Source organism: Antennarius striatus, chromosome 1, assembly GCF_040054535.1.
Source record: "Antennarius striatus isolate MH-2024 chromosome 1, ASM4005453v1, whole genome shotgun sequence".
NCBI lineage: Eukaryota > Metazoa > Chordata > Actinopteri > Lophiiformes > Antennariidae > Antennarius > Antennarius striatus.
In genome coordinates this window covers 19479850-19494456 of record NC_090776.1, presented here as the reverse complement: position 1 = coordinate 19494456, position 14607 = coordinate 19479850, and the positions used below count along the sequence as shown (strand labels likewise).

Genomic DNA, 14607 nt, shown 5'->3' with positions numbered 1-14607 from the left:
TAACTTATCGTACTTTAATCACACACAAAACGTAACACAAGCATGATTAAATTCATGCCGTCATTCCAAAAGAAAAAAAAACAACATAAAAATTACATAACGAGAAAAAAAATATTCGAATGAATTACAAGTCGTCCACTCAGATTCTCCATAGATTGTCTCACAGAATAAAGCATCTAGTTAGTAACACGTCAAATGAAAACATACATGCACAAACGTACACACATGTACACACGCCTGTCTTCAGTAGTATTAGAAATGAGAAAGGTGGTTTATTGTGTAAACCTGAGCTACTGAATGCCAGCATGTTTGTGCGATCCGAGCCGAGGACCGGTCCGCTTTTAATCCGACCAGACGCTCTCGTCAGTCCCGACACACAATCCCTCGACCCGCGGCCTCCGACGGGGGCCGGGCGATAATCAGAAGGCCTTCCTGGGCTGGAGTGGAAGTGAAGGAGAGGGAGCGGCTGTGTGTGTGTGTGTGTGTGTGTGTGTGTGTGTGTGTGTGTGTGTGTGTGTGTGTGTGTGTGTGCGTGTGAGGGAATTGAAAGCAAAGCCATGACAGCTGAGGGGGAAGCATGATGTGAGGCATGTTTGTTTTGCATTTACCCCCCCGGGGTGCAGCTGTGTGCACTGTCCTTTTTTTCCCCAGAATGCCGGAACACAACAGACGCCCTCGTGGCTCGCCCTCGGGTAGGATCGCCGAGGCCACCCCACCTTCACGTTCACAGGAGGTTTTTTTTTAAAGATGGAGATCCCCACCCCCACCTCGCTGCTCCATCACCTCCCCCGAAGGAGTCAAACGTGGTTTCATTTTGGAGCATTAGCAACGGTTGCTTTGCCCGAAGGTTCACAACCAGGTTTCAGGTTTTTCCTCCAAACCGTGAAGCAGCTGCTTCCCTTCAGGCCCCAAACGCAGAGGAAGAACATCAGGAAGTGGATTCTCCTCCTGGTTTCACAAAAAAAACACCAGCTCCAGGGGAGACGTGGTGCCAGAATCCCTTCCTGAGACCCGGATCTACGTTTTCTGACGGAATCTGTGTCGTCAAGCTGTTTGGGAATCCTCTCCATCATGTTAACGGGTTAAATACAACTTCATCTGAAGTGTATGTTAAACTAAAGGGTTAAAAAGTGGATGACATAACAGGAAGCTACGAAAACTGGAATAAAAATGATCTTTCTTAAATTTAAGGCAGCTGGACTCGTGGAGCGATTCTCGGTTTTTAAGTGTCAGCCAACGAATTCACTGTTTACGTGGCAAAAAAAAGGAAAAATAAGCGTCGTTTGGAGAAGAAAAACGCTTCAAGAACGAATGTAAATGGAGTCGGGTGGAAAATAAGGTGATGATTGGTGGGAAAGACTTCAGAAAGCGTTTAAAGGGTTTTCCCAGCAGGGCTGATGTCATGGATTACGGCTGGAGAGGTTGAAACGCCAAAGTTAAGAATGACTCATTTCTGTTCTTCAAACAAACTTCTTTTGGATTCTGGGTCTCCCCCATCGAGGTTAAGCGTTTCAGCTTCCAAAAATTTTGGGGTCCAAACATTTTGATCTTCCTCTTCATATCCGACTGAATCTCACACCTCAAATCCACAGGTCGAGATTGGGTCGCGACCTCCCGACCTCAGCGTCGACCTGATGGATGGTTGCCGTTGGGTTAGAAATAATGGGGAAAAAGAAACTGAAACACGCTTCCGTCGCTCCGACCAGCCAAACGCTGGTTTGGGGTGTTATTTCTGGCAGGGCGTCCGACCGGTAGGCATTCATTCCCTGATGCTCTTGCAGCTAAGGGAAGGGGTCGTGTTGGGGGGGGGGGTACAGTCGTGTCCGTCCTCCTGCAAACAGAGCCGTCTCTGTTTTGGAGACTGGCGCTCCCAGGCTCTTCAGCCCTGAGAGCAGCAGGCCTGCTGTGCCCCCCCCCCTCTCTCAAACTCCCACACTCCACTTCCTCCACCACCCCCCCACACGGCCACCATCGGTGGGGCGCATCAGGGCGGCAGGTGGATCTCTCACCCCGGCTGAACCAAAACAAACCATCTCCACTCAGAACGTCGGAGAGTTTGAAACACGAGTCTGAAACTTCCTGAAGCAATACGAAGCAGGGTTACCGTGGCAACGTCACAGCAGCTACACGTGCTAACGCTAATGGAGATTGTATGTACGTGGCGTGGGACGGTAAACACAGAGGATAAAACCACCAGAAGAGAAAAAAACACTCCAACTTTAAATAATAACAGGAGTAAAAACAGCACCTGAACTGGGAGCACTGGACAAACAGAAGATCCTGTTTCACGGTAACATAAGTGCACTAGTTTAGTTTAAATGGATTAATTCCTAAAGTTCCATTACAGTAAAGCAACACCTCAACAGGATCTTTGCTAAAGCTCACGCCGATCTCTCCTGCGTCGTCTCCGTCCTTCTTTTTATTTGCGTGAAAGTTTAGTTGCAGGTCGAAGGTCGTCAACGTTGCGTTTGAAAAGTTCGATTCTAGCGTTCAATGGGTTTGCATGACGAATCAGGGGGGAGGGGCAAACAAGGGTTCCGACGCATCATGTGGCCCAGGATATGGCTGCACTGTGCTCCTTGGCCTTCATGCGCAGAGCGGCGATGCTGGACGACTTGCGGTCGGGGTCCATGTTGAGGTCGTACGCGTTGATGCCGGCGGGCATTCCGGGCGGCGACCCCCCGAACAGGCCCCCCATGTGGGCCTGTCCCATGTGACCCACTGGGCTCGGTACGCCCAGGAAATCGGACACCCCGCTGGCGGAGTGCGGGTGAGGCGTCATGCAGGGGGTGACGGGGTCGCAGGGCACCACGCAGCCCGGCACCGGAGACGCGGCGCTGCTGCCGCTGATCCAGGACGGGTTCTGGATCTGGAATCGCGGCGGGAAAAGAAGGTTTGTTAAATATTTTGGAATAAATGATGACTTCACTTTCTCACTCAGACTAAAAATATTCTAAAAATATAAATAAAAATTCAAAAATTTAAATTTCTAAAAATATTTCACACATTTAACTTAAACGTGTCACTTAAATAACGTGAAGCAGCTAACGCTAAGGCCTGGACTGTCATTTCCCGCCATTTCCATGGTTGTTGCTAGGCTAAGCTAACTGCTAGCTCCAGATCCAAAGGTCGTATTAAATTTATAATCTAGACCCCGACGAGGAAGAGAATTAACTTGTTTGTGATCAAATCCAATATTTCACAAAACTTCACAAGTTTTTGAATACAGGCCCCTGAACACAACACACTGGGGGGGGGCGCCTTGCTCAGGGGCTCCCCGGCAGTGGCCGGGAGGTGAGCTGAAGTCTCCCACTGTCAGCTCACACTCTGAGAGATGTCCTGGCAGGAGCGGGATTTGAGCCACCGATGGCTGGGTGATCTGTCTTCAAGACATCTGCTCTACCGCTGAGCCACTGCCGCCCCATGCAGCTGTAACACCCGTCACACCCCTTGTTGTTTGTTGTCTCTGTGAGCATCTCAGAACCCCCTGCTTCTTACCTGGGACACTTTTCTGTTCATCATGGATGATAAAGTAAAGACTAGTGAAGATAGTGTTAGTGGTGACCATCGCTCTGATGACAACTCTGAGTCTGACCAACAACAACTCCTCCTCCTCCTCTTCATTCTAAAGGTAAGCTACGTGCTAAAGTACCAAAGGGGTTATCAGTGGTGATCCACGTATCTGTATCACAGAAAAACATTACTGATAAAATTAGTGATAAAATAAGGACCCTGGATATTTAGCCCTGCTGTCAGTCACAACCCAACTTCACTGCCCCACTGGTTGATTTAGGCTTTATAAATAAAGTTGACTTGATTGTTGTTGATGATCTTAAAAACTGGTGGAGAGTTCCTCCAAGTGTTTTATTCTCCTCCTCAAGGATTAAATTACAAGGAGTAAAAGTTTACAGTAAACTAATATTACTCTTATTAATCTTACTCTTATCAGTTTTACTCTTATTTATTGTACAGTAACATGATATCATGTGATTTTAATGCTTTTCTATAGTGACTTTAAATGTCCAGTATTTGTGTTGGACAGACGGATGAAATGGCATAAACTTTATTAATCTTTGTCCTGTTTGTGTACTTGTACCTGTGCTGGTTGTGTACTTGTACCTCTACTGCTTGTGTACTTGTACCTGTGCGTAGTTCTCGGCACGCGTCAGCAGGGGCAGCTCGTAGGCGGTGGAGAAATGTGTTCGGACCTGCTGCATCTGTCCAAAACGTTCCCGTTTCCTCCACTTCGCTCTTCGGTTCTGGAACCAGACCTGAGGGAGAGACGAGTTGGAAACGAGTTTGTTGGAGTTTCACAAATGAGGAAAATAGACGCAAAAATGACTAAAAGACGTTTCCCTTGTTTACTTGTGTTGTTCATTTGTTGTTTAGGAGACAACTTTAAGGTCACATCTGACCCTGACGACCTCCTGACCTCTCACACTCAAACCTTTACATCCGACCAGCTCGGTCGTCCCTTTTAATCCTTCCTCCCGCCTCAATCTGATTAGCCGATGTGCAGAAACATGTAAAGCGAGTTGGGATTACAACAGGTTTGTTTACATTTTCCTTTTTCATTTCCTGCCGCCCGAAGCCTCCTTTGGCTCCGGCGACCCTGAGGAGACACGCAGGCCCGAGGACGTGATCCCTCCCCCCTGAATACTTTCATACATCCTCCTCACGTCACATTCACGACCCATAATCCCTTTAGAGATGGCGTCACATCTGTGGTTTGGATACGTGAACGGATGCTCGCGTCTCTGTTGGTCATTACGGGGGGAGAACATATTTTTGCGTCATGACAGTAATTGGTAGAGACCGTGACAGCTTAAATAGCTGGGGGACTTTTCAATGAGGCTTTATTTATTTTCCAGCCCCACAGAGAAGGAGCAGGGAAACGTCGAGCCGCGCCCCCAGCGGGAGCGCCGTCCGGCCCCAAAAACACTTTGAAGTGAAAGAGCGGCTCGCCGGATTGATAACCCTCCTCCGCTGTCACTCACGTCATCCTCCAGACGGGAGAAGAAAGCCTGGCTTCACTTCCCCGACACCCCCCCAAACACTAATAACATCACGGAAACACCTCTGGGGCGACCGGGCACGTCGCCGTTTGTTAAACGTTTTCCACATCAGATCTTATTTCTCGAGCCAATTAAAGGAAACGTCGGGATGCAAACGGATTTATGTGGTGCGTTCAGAGCCTTCGGTCGTTAAAAACCGTTCCAAAATAAAGTTTTAATTACACTTTTAAATCTAACCAATAATTATTTTTATCGCTGATTAAATGATCAGTACATAAAACGTCCAAACATGTTAAAAAAAATGTGTTTTTGTTCATCGGAAAGGTCAAAAAAATTAAAAATCAACATTAATCACCACAACTAAAGCAAAAAAAAATAAAAAATCATCAAAATTAATATTAATTAATTGATCATCTTGACTCTTGATTGATACTCCCCTTCATCTGACTGAATTCCAAAGCTGAGAAATGTGATGTCATTGAAACCCCGACTCTTGACCTTTGACCTCCCCGTGCATCAGTAGTGCCAATGACTCTGATCCAAACGGACTCCTCTCCCTTTGAGGGACTGAAAATGCAAACAGATCCTGATGTGGTGTAATATTTCCCTCCTTAGAATTAAAGACTTTTTTTTTTTTTACAGTAGAAATGTTCATAAATTATGAATGCTGCAGTTTTTTACGTTTTTGTTTCTGATATTTTTTTCTGTCTGTGCACAGAATTCACGAGCTGTGAGTCTTTTTGAGCACGAAGGACCTGAAAGAGGCGTCGAGTCCTGTTCTCTGTCTGCCCCCCTTTTGAACTTTAAGACGGCCGAAAGCCGTAAAGCCGGTTCCATCCGAGGAAGAGGAGGAGGACGAGGAGTGCCTGTGATCGTCTGAGGGTTCACGTTTTAACCCTGTGGCTGCACAGATTTCCTGAGTTTCATGGAAACCATGTAGGAGACGCGGAAAAGCTGAAATTTTATGTATTTGAATTTATTCCAACATCGCGATCCTCAGAGAGGATTCGGAAATCAACTTTCTCAAAACTCCCTGGACACCTACCTCCGATGCCACAGCGGGGACACATCCTGGTCTGTTAATGAAAGAAAAACACAGAAAATCCTGGGGATTTGGTCACACACACACACACACACACACACACACACACACACACACACACACACACACACACATGTACCGCAGTACTGGGGGGACTCAAATGTTGGAATGCTGCAGAGGACCAATCCGGTCCAGCAGAAGGCCGTGAGGTCGGAGGGGTCGCGAGACGATCCAGTTGACGCGCGGCTGGAACGGAACGGGTTCGCCCGTACGGCTACGACTGCCTGCTCTCCTCAAACCTCCCCTATGAGGCCCAGGCACGGGGGCCCCCGGGGGCCCCTTGGCCTCTGTTAGCCCCCACTCTCTCTGCTCCCTCGCCACTCCACTCCCACATCACCAGATAAATCTCTCACGTCGTTCCGTGAGTGACGTTATCTGCACCGGGCTGCAGATGTTGAGGTTGCGTTTCCTCCGCCATAACAAATAGTTCTCTTTGTCTTTTTTCCTGAACTTCAATCTGGAGTGAGAAACCCGATCTATTTATTGCTTCCTGTTTCCTGTTGCGTCTATTTGCCTGTTTTAGCCGTGTCTTACCTGGACCCGGGCCTCCGTCAGGTCCGTCCTGAGCGCCAGCTGCTCCCTGGCGTAGACATCGGGGTAGTGCGTCTTCTGGAAGACCTTCTCCAGCTCCTCCAGCTGGTAGCTGGTGAAGGTGGTGCGGTTGCGTCTCTTCTTGCCCTTGTTGATTTCGCCGCCGTCGCCCTTTTCCAGAGGGCTTGACAAATCCGTGCCCGGTGGCCTTTCAGAGGCTGCCTTCGCCGCCTGATCCTTCGCAGCCAGGTAGCTGGCGTCCATCCCGGGGGGGTCGGAATCCGGGGCCAAGTCGGAATCTGTCAAACCTGAACTGTCTTTACCTGAAAGAGAGAGGAGAACGGTTAGAAGAGGATCGGAAAGGAACCACAATGAAGGTGCACAAACTTTAGAGATGGAACCTAAACGTGGTTTTTATCCCTTAAAGGCCAAAAGTTTTACTTTGATTCAATCTTTTCTTGATTGACTTTGTCACAAATAAGATTTCCATGGCTTGTTTTCCCCCCACCCAAACACTTTTTATGTGTGAGCCTCTATTCAACTTTCTTGCCTCCGGCTGCGTCTGCGCTGATTTATCTGAAGGATTAATAATAATTCATGGTGTTTGATAGTCTGGAACAAAACAATTTCTTGCTCTTGATGAGGAAATTTGTTTGTCTCGCTGCCCGTTTACTGGATGATGTGGAAAATCATCTGCTCACGGGATCCGGCGGTGGTGAGTAGATCATCTGTGTTGAGCTGCAGGACAGTAACGACCCGCAACTCCTCCAAACACACTCCAACGCGTTCTACTTCTCTGAAAACCTCTGATATTAAAGTTCCATGCCCTGGAGTTGATGCCCTTCACTGTTTATACACTTATTATTCTTATTTGGAAGCGTTATAGCTGAAAGTGTTCGGTTGCAGGTCCGTCCTCCATCCGTCCATCTGACGTGAAGTTATTTTTGGGATCCGGTCGTGCAACGATTTGTCAGGTTAGAAGCAGAAGGTGATTCACAAGCACACACTCACACACACACACACAGTGACCCACATCTTGCTGCCCTGTTGGGTAATAAAGCTGAGGAAGACCAAAGTGTGACATTCAAGGGAAGATGAGGAAGGATCCTTCAAAGGGCCGATCCTGGTTTTAGGGATAAAGGTCAATCTGGTTTCTAGTCTGATGCTGGTCTTTATTCTCCAGATCCAGGACCTTCCTGGTTCCTGGGTTGTTGATAAGTTTGAAGGCAGTTTTTATCCCCACGAGGCCACAGTCGTCAGACTGTTTTTGTCAGGAGTTGCACTTTGTCGTTCTTGTTTTTCCATCTAATCTGCTGTCCGAAGCCGTCTCTGTGAGAATGCCTGTATATAAATGTCCACAAACAGTGACAGGAAATTGAAAAACATGCGGCATCAAAAACTTCTCTCAATCATCTCCTGGCCTTACACAACCGGTCATTCCTGCTTCCAGCTGATCTCCAGCGTCCTGTGAGTGTGTCCCAACAACAACCCATCGCATTAATCAGATAAATATGTGGTGTAAAATGTTTTGACAACGCAGAGTGTTTTATTTTCATTCTATTGTGTTCAACCGTCCCCATCTGGTCCAGTTATTGCTAACAGAAATTAGTCTGCAACTCTGTGTGGCGGGATTAGCCAAAGTCCTGCAGATTATTATAAATTACATGCACAGAAAATGTTTGAGAACAAGCCAAGCAATGATTTACAAATCAACTCATGTGAATATCGTTATTGCCCAATGAATGTTATGATGAATAAAAGTCTAAATGTTCACATGCAACACGCTGCGGTATGTCAGTGCTGGAAATAAACATGGAGATTCTTTCCAAGTGGACTAATTTTTAATTTTGTGAGCCACTTCCTGCACGGATGTCGGCGTCAGAAGGACATTCTGGTGTCTCAGACGTTGGGCGAGGACAGCTATTAATTCACAGCTGAAAACGAGAGGGCGACTTCAAAGTGTGGTTTAACTGGCTGTAAAGTGACAGGGCACCTTCCCCGGGTCTTTATAGACTGGGATGACTGGGGTCAACTCACAAAGTTAAGAGGAAACACTATAAATTACACAACACGTGGCGACAGAGAGAGATTAACAACAAACTGGAAATGACCAAAACAGAAAGACAGAAAGAAAAGGAGAAACGGTTTGTTTGAGGGACGTGTGGGAATTATTTTATCTGACAGAACATACAAAACATTATCATTGTCACCATTATTGTTATAATAATAATAATAATAATAATAATAATAATAATAATAATAATAATAATAATAATAATAATAATAATAATAATAATAATAAATTGTGTTTTAATTAAGATACTGATTTATTAATACGTAATAAAAAGAAATAATAAATAAAGAAAATGACTAATGGCAACAACAATGTATTATAAAGAAAATAATAATAATAATAATAATAATAATAATAATAATAATAATAATAATAATAATAATAATAATAATAATTTCATTTTATTTATGAAACAAACTAATAAATAAAGGGTTTAAGCTCAGGTTTGAATTACTTCTACTTTACAGCTATTTGTTCTTGCTCCTCATTTTTTTCTCAGAAGGAATTCCTGAACCTTTTATATTTAATATTTTTATAACAACAACCGTTACTTTACAGTTCCTGGAGTTTAGTGAATTAACACTTAGAAATTATTATCAACCCAAATTCAATGCAGTTAATCTAATATTTAAAAGTACAGTCTTCACCTGCTGGAAAACTGAAACTCCGTTTACACCTGAACCTGAGGAATAATCCAGTATCTTCATGTTCAGTGTTGTTTCTCTGATAATCTCTGTGAAGAGTTGAGCTACAGATTAAAGGAACTTGACCTTTAGAGGATTATTTCTAATTTGACTCAACTTCTTTTCACTTAAACCTGCACAAAGTGATTTTTTTCCGTCCGCCTGTGGGTTCTGCAGACTTGAAACGTGGATTTTCATACTTAAGTGAGGAACTCAGCCAACAGGTGTTTCTGCTGAACATGAAGATGAAGTTCTTCTGCTGTCACAAAGATGATGAAGATGATCCCGAGGGTGGATTCAGGCTCTGATGAAGGATTGCTCGAAGCGAGAATTCAAGAAGAATCCATAATTTAAACCCATCTGGGCTGGAATGTTCTATTTTAACCTTAACTTTTCAAAAGCTCTCCGCCACGTCTTCATAACAGAAACTCCTCTTCATCACTGAGATTGTTCACTGAATCAACCCTTTTGGAAACTGATCAACAGGACTAAGAATAGCGTGTCAGATGCGTTCATCATAACCTTTCAGGACGACACACACACACACACACACACACACACACACACACACGGTGTGTTTCCACTCTCAGCTAACGCTGTCACATCACATTCTCGTCCAGTCGGAGTGTTTTCTTCTGTGCAATCGGTCCATTTTGATGTTCTGCTTGTCGTGCAGAGCGAGGATCCGTCCCAGTAGTCTGAGCAAACTTCACAGGCCGAGGAGAAAAAACCTCCACAAAGCCCAGCGCTGATAAATCACCTCTCAGGCGCTCTTTGTCTTGTTCGCATTCTCCCCCCATGTCTCCCTCCCTCCCACCAGCTTCCTTCCAAATGTGTCTCTCAGATGTTGGAGCAAAACAGAATTTCCTTCATTTTGTGTTTTGTGTCGTCTGATCGAAAACGGATTGTTGGAGTAAAATGGATTAAGGGGAAACTCATCACGTTGAAAAAGCACGCACACCTTTCCCACTGAGGGTTCAGGGCTTACAGAACAGCAAAACATTTTGTGCGGCAGCAAATCTTTAAAATTAATCATCATGGAAACCAAACTGTAAATTAAACATTTTACAATTTGATTAAGATTTAAAATGCTGAACCAAATCCTTTTTAAATCCTAATTCAACAATATTTTACCTACGAGATAAATAAAGTCCCAAAAGAATTTAAAATAAATAAAAAAAAAAAAAGGTGTTCAAATCCGTTTTAACATCCTGTTTCTTCTCTTCATCCTTGTAACTTGAAAAGACACCAGAGCTTTACCTCCAACCATTCGGCCATGGCTGCTGGGAATCCGGCCGGTGACCAGGAGACCGAAGGGGTTCCTGAAGCCTTTCCCTGGGCCGTGCAGAGCGAGCTGAAGGTAAGGATCTCTGCCAAACTTCAAGCTAAACGGTAAAACGATCCCGAGTTCTTGTCGCCTTCATTCATATCAGCGAGTCGCTGCAGTGAGACTCAGTCGGCGTGGCTGGTTCCCATTACCGTCTGCTCGAACCAATCAGTGCAGAAGGCCGTCACACGGGGCCGGGGCTGGAGATGGTGAAGGGAAGTGTGTGTGTGTGGGGGGGGGGACCAGGCTGGAGATGCCAGGGACAGCATAGAAACGACTGGGGCGACGCTTCCCGCGTGGTAGCCTCGAACGCGGGAAATCGTTGGACGTGCAGCTTTTTATGGGTTCCAGTTACACCAGCTGCATGTCTCTGTTTTATTCTGCAGTGGGTTGCTCCAGAACAAAAGAATTCACAAATTCAAGCCCAGAGTTTGACACACACTCCGACACACACCCCAACACTCACACACACACACACACACACAGACCCCTATGGGTATTTTCTATCCTGAACCGGATTCCAAATGTTGCAAAGGGCTTCAAATCGAAGCCAAAGAGCTCCAATGAGGGGTTTCGAATGGATTCTCTCTGGAGAGGTGTGTGTGTGTGTGTGTGGGGGGGGGTTATCCTGGTCTCCAAACAGAAGAGGGCAGGAAGGTCACACCACAGGTCAGCACCCTCAGACGCTGGCAGAAGACACGGACACATCAAACGGGGGAGCGTGTTGTCTCTGGAGGGGCAGAGGAGCGAGGAGGCGGCGAGGAGGAGACCAGGAAGGGAGGCGTTGTCCCATCAGGACGTCGCTCCTCAAAGCGGGTTTCACTAGTTCTCAGGCCTGAAGATTATTCTGAAGCATCTCGGTTGTTTTAATCCGAGTAGACTTTAATGCACGTCTTGATTGTGTGACTTTAGCTTGTTGTGATGTGTTAAAATATTATATTGGTGTTAAAAAAAACTTCATTTATACTTTTGATACCTTAAATAATGAATCATTTTTTGTATCTTGCGTCACGTTTAAATTTCTTTTATTTCTTTTATCAGTCTGGAGACTTTTTTTGAAAATGTATTTTGTCATTTTGATTCCTGCCTCTTCTGGTTTTGCTGCTTTTCACGTGATACCTCTGCTGACGTCATAAGGCAGCATCCAGATGCGTTGTTTTTTTATTTTTCAAGCGTCCTTATTGCGTCCTCTTCGTTTATTTCACATGTACTAAATGTAAATGTATGTGTGATGAGTTTGCAGCGTGTCCAACGTGTGCAAAAAAATTATTATACAGTCATTAGGTCACCTTTAAATGCAAGGATCAAACCACAGATTACAACAAGGTCCCCAGTAATCTGACATTCCTGACGGATTGTGTTAAAATACAGGACAAAAGGAAAGAAAGGAAGTTAATTAGCGATTCCCAATAAACACTCAACTGTCATTATTAAAGTCAGTAAACAAATAAGTCAGGAATCTTTGCGTAATCTACCCACCAAATTTGTTTTTGTGTGTTTTCGCAGTAATGTCATCAGTAAAGTGATGAAAACACGAATTCGGCAAAGAGGCTTTAAAACCGTCTCCGGTTTCACGTCTGAGGAGTCAGAGGAGGTTCGTCTCTGAGGGAGAAGGAAGGCAAACAAAGGGGTTGACATCTGAGTTGCATTAATGTCTGCAGCGCCAAGATGTTTTTTTTTTAATCCTTTATTTTCCTATATTCTATATGTGAATAGTCATCAGTAAATTTCTTTGTTGTAAAACGAATTTGAAGCTAAACCTGAAGACCTGAACAAGACAAGTCTGAAAAATCTGTCCCTGCGGTAAAGATGAACCGAAATTTCCAAGAAATTCGACTGTTTTTAATTTGTTTGTTTGTTTGTTTGTTTTTCTTTTAAAAATCTGCTTATTCGAATCTTTCCAAAAAATACATGTAAATAAATATATAAATAAATAACACATTCATGTTTTAAATTAACTGTTTTCATATTTCGTTCACTTGCGCTCCAGCACTGCGAGTTCTTTCAAAAAAAAATCAAAAAAAAATCTGAAAACACGTAATCTAGATTTAACGGAGTCATTTCAAGGTTAATAAAAAGTTTACGGCCGGTATAAAATACTGGTGGAAGTTTTTTGGACAGAATGATCACCGTTCTGGACGTTTGGAGCCATAAAACAGGCAGATTTCCAGAAACTGTCAGAAGATCCTCAAACTGCTTCCAGTCAGTTTGACGTGATGAACACGCAGCGCGCACAGGTAACAAGACGCAACGGATGTGTGCGTAAAGCGACTGGAGGATGTTGGCATTCATTATTATTATTATTATTATTATTATTATTATTATTATTATTATTATTATTATTATTATTATTATTATTATTATTATTATTGTTATTATTGGACTAAGTCGTTCACCAGAGATTATATTCTGATATTTGAGGTATCGAAATATTTTTTTTGTTTTACGCATAGAAGAAGAGAATTAGTTAAGAAGAAAGAAAGTTGTTTTTTTTTAAAAAAAAGATGCCTTATTTTTACGTTTATTATATTCATTATCTTTTATAAAGTTTACATGACGTCATGTTCAGCGCTTCTGATTTAAATGTCTTTAAACAATTTGCAGGATTTGATTTAAAAAACGATGCGTCTGCTTTCTATCTGTGAACTCTGGTGATGATTAGTGATCTGATTTCTGTCACTTTATCAAACATGTAGTGTGTGTGTGTGTGTGTGTGTGTGTGTGTGTGTGTGTGTGTGTGTGTGTGTGCGTGCGTGCGCGCGCCTGCCTAACGAGGGTCAAAGTTTTATTCACCTCCTCATCATTCAGCCGTCCCAGCAGCTCCTCACGCAGTCACACCTAATTGGAACCAATCAGACGAAGCGACGCAATGAAAATATTCAGGCGTCTTTTCAGCTCATCTCTGAAAACCTGTTAATTCAATTGTCAAACTCAGCTCCAACATTAAGGCGTAGATTATCGCATTAAATGCGCCTTAATTCAATTTTAATTGCCAAAGGGACAATTCGATAGTCTGGGAGGTTGCGCCGTTTTCACCGTGTTACCCGTTTAACGAGCTGGGGTGATTTGGGGGTGTCGCTGATGCGTTTTTACGCACAAAGGACACGGGGGGAAAAAAACAAGCAAATTAACCATTTCAAGGCGTAAAACCAACATAAATGATTTTGAACAAGTGATTTAACCATTAGGACAAGCGACCACCCATTTCTGATCATTTCTATCGTATTAATTGTTATAAACTTTCAAAACTACTCAGGCCTCCTTTTTTGATCCGCGGCGCAAAGAGGCGAGATGCGCTCCGGTTGGAAAACTTCTGTTCACAACATCCCTGTCGATATTATCACGATAAAGTAAGAATTCTTACTATTATTAACACTCATTTACTGCATTAAGTGACACCCCTGCCACCAGGAAGCCCCCCACTCACCGTAGCATGAGATGTTGTGCCCGTTGCGCCCTGCGTCCTGGTGCAGTTTGCCCTCCTCGGGGAGTGCTTTGCAGGACGACCTCTGCATCAAGAGGTGGTATTTGCTGAAAGTGCTTTGCCCCGCTGCTGCGGACGCGTCCAATGACTGGCACTCCTGCTGGAAGGGGCTCCTGCACCTCTCCCCGTAGGCCTGACCTTTACCGGGCAGGAAGGCGGCGGCGGCGGGGGGGAATGTCCGGTAGTGGTCCGTCGGGTGATCCCTGCCTGACGCTGCAGAGGGGCTATAATATGAATCCATGGATGTCATATCGCTGTATGAAACGCAAGTCTCCACGTTCATGCATAAAAAACCAGTCAAAGGGACGAAAAGACCGAAAACCTCCCTCCCTCTCTCTCTCTCTCCCCCCTCCCTCTCTGTAAGGGAAGCGCAGACGCCCCCTCCTCTCTC

The 14607-nt window shown here is 44.5% G+C and overlaps 1 protein-coding gene across 1 annotated transcript in view; it reads right to left on the bottom strand.

Moving 5' to 3' along the window:
• Window positions 1-15: 15 nt before the first annotated feature.
• Window positions 16-14607, bottom strand: part of alx4a (ALX homeobox 4a) — a 14779-nt gene continuing 187 nt past the window's right edge. The window contains exons 1-4 of the mRNA XM_068316343.1: window positions 14160-14607; window positions 6652-6971; window positions 4143-4271; window positions 16-2869 (exon numbers count right to left, since the gene is read on the bottom strand). The exon at window positions 14160-14607 is cut by the window's right edge and continues 187 nt beyond it. Of these exons, the coding sequence (XP_068172444.1) occupies window positions 2546-2869; window positions 4143-4271; window positions 6652-6971; window positions 14160-14499 (1113 nt within the window). The 5' untranslated portion in view covers window positions 14500-14607 and the 3' untranslated portion in view covers window positions 16-2545. The remainder of the gene's footprint in view (window positions 2870-4142; window positions 4272-6651; window positions 6972-14159) is intronic.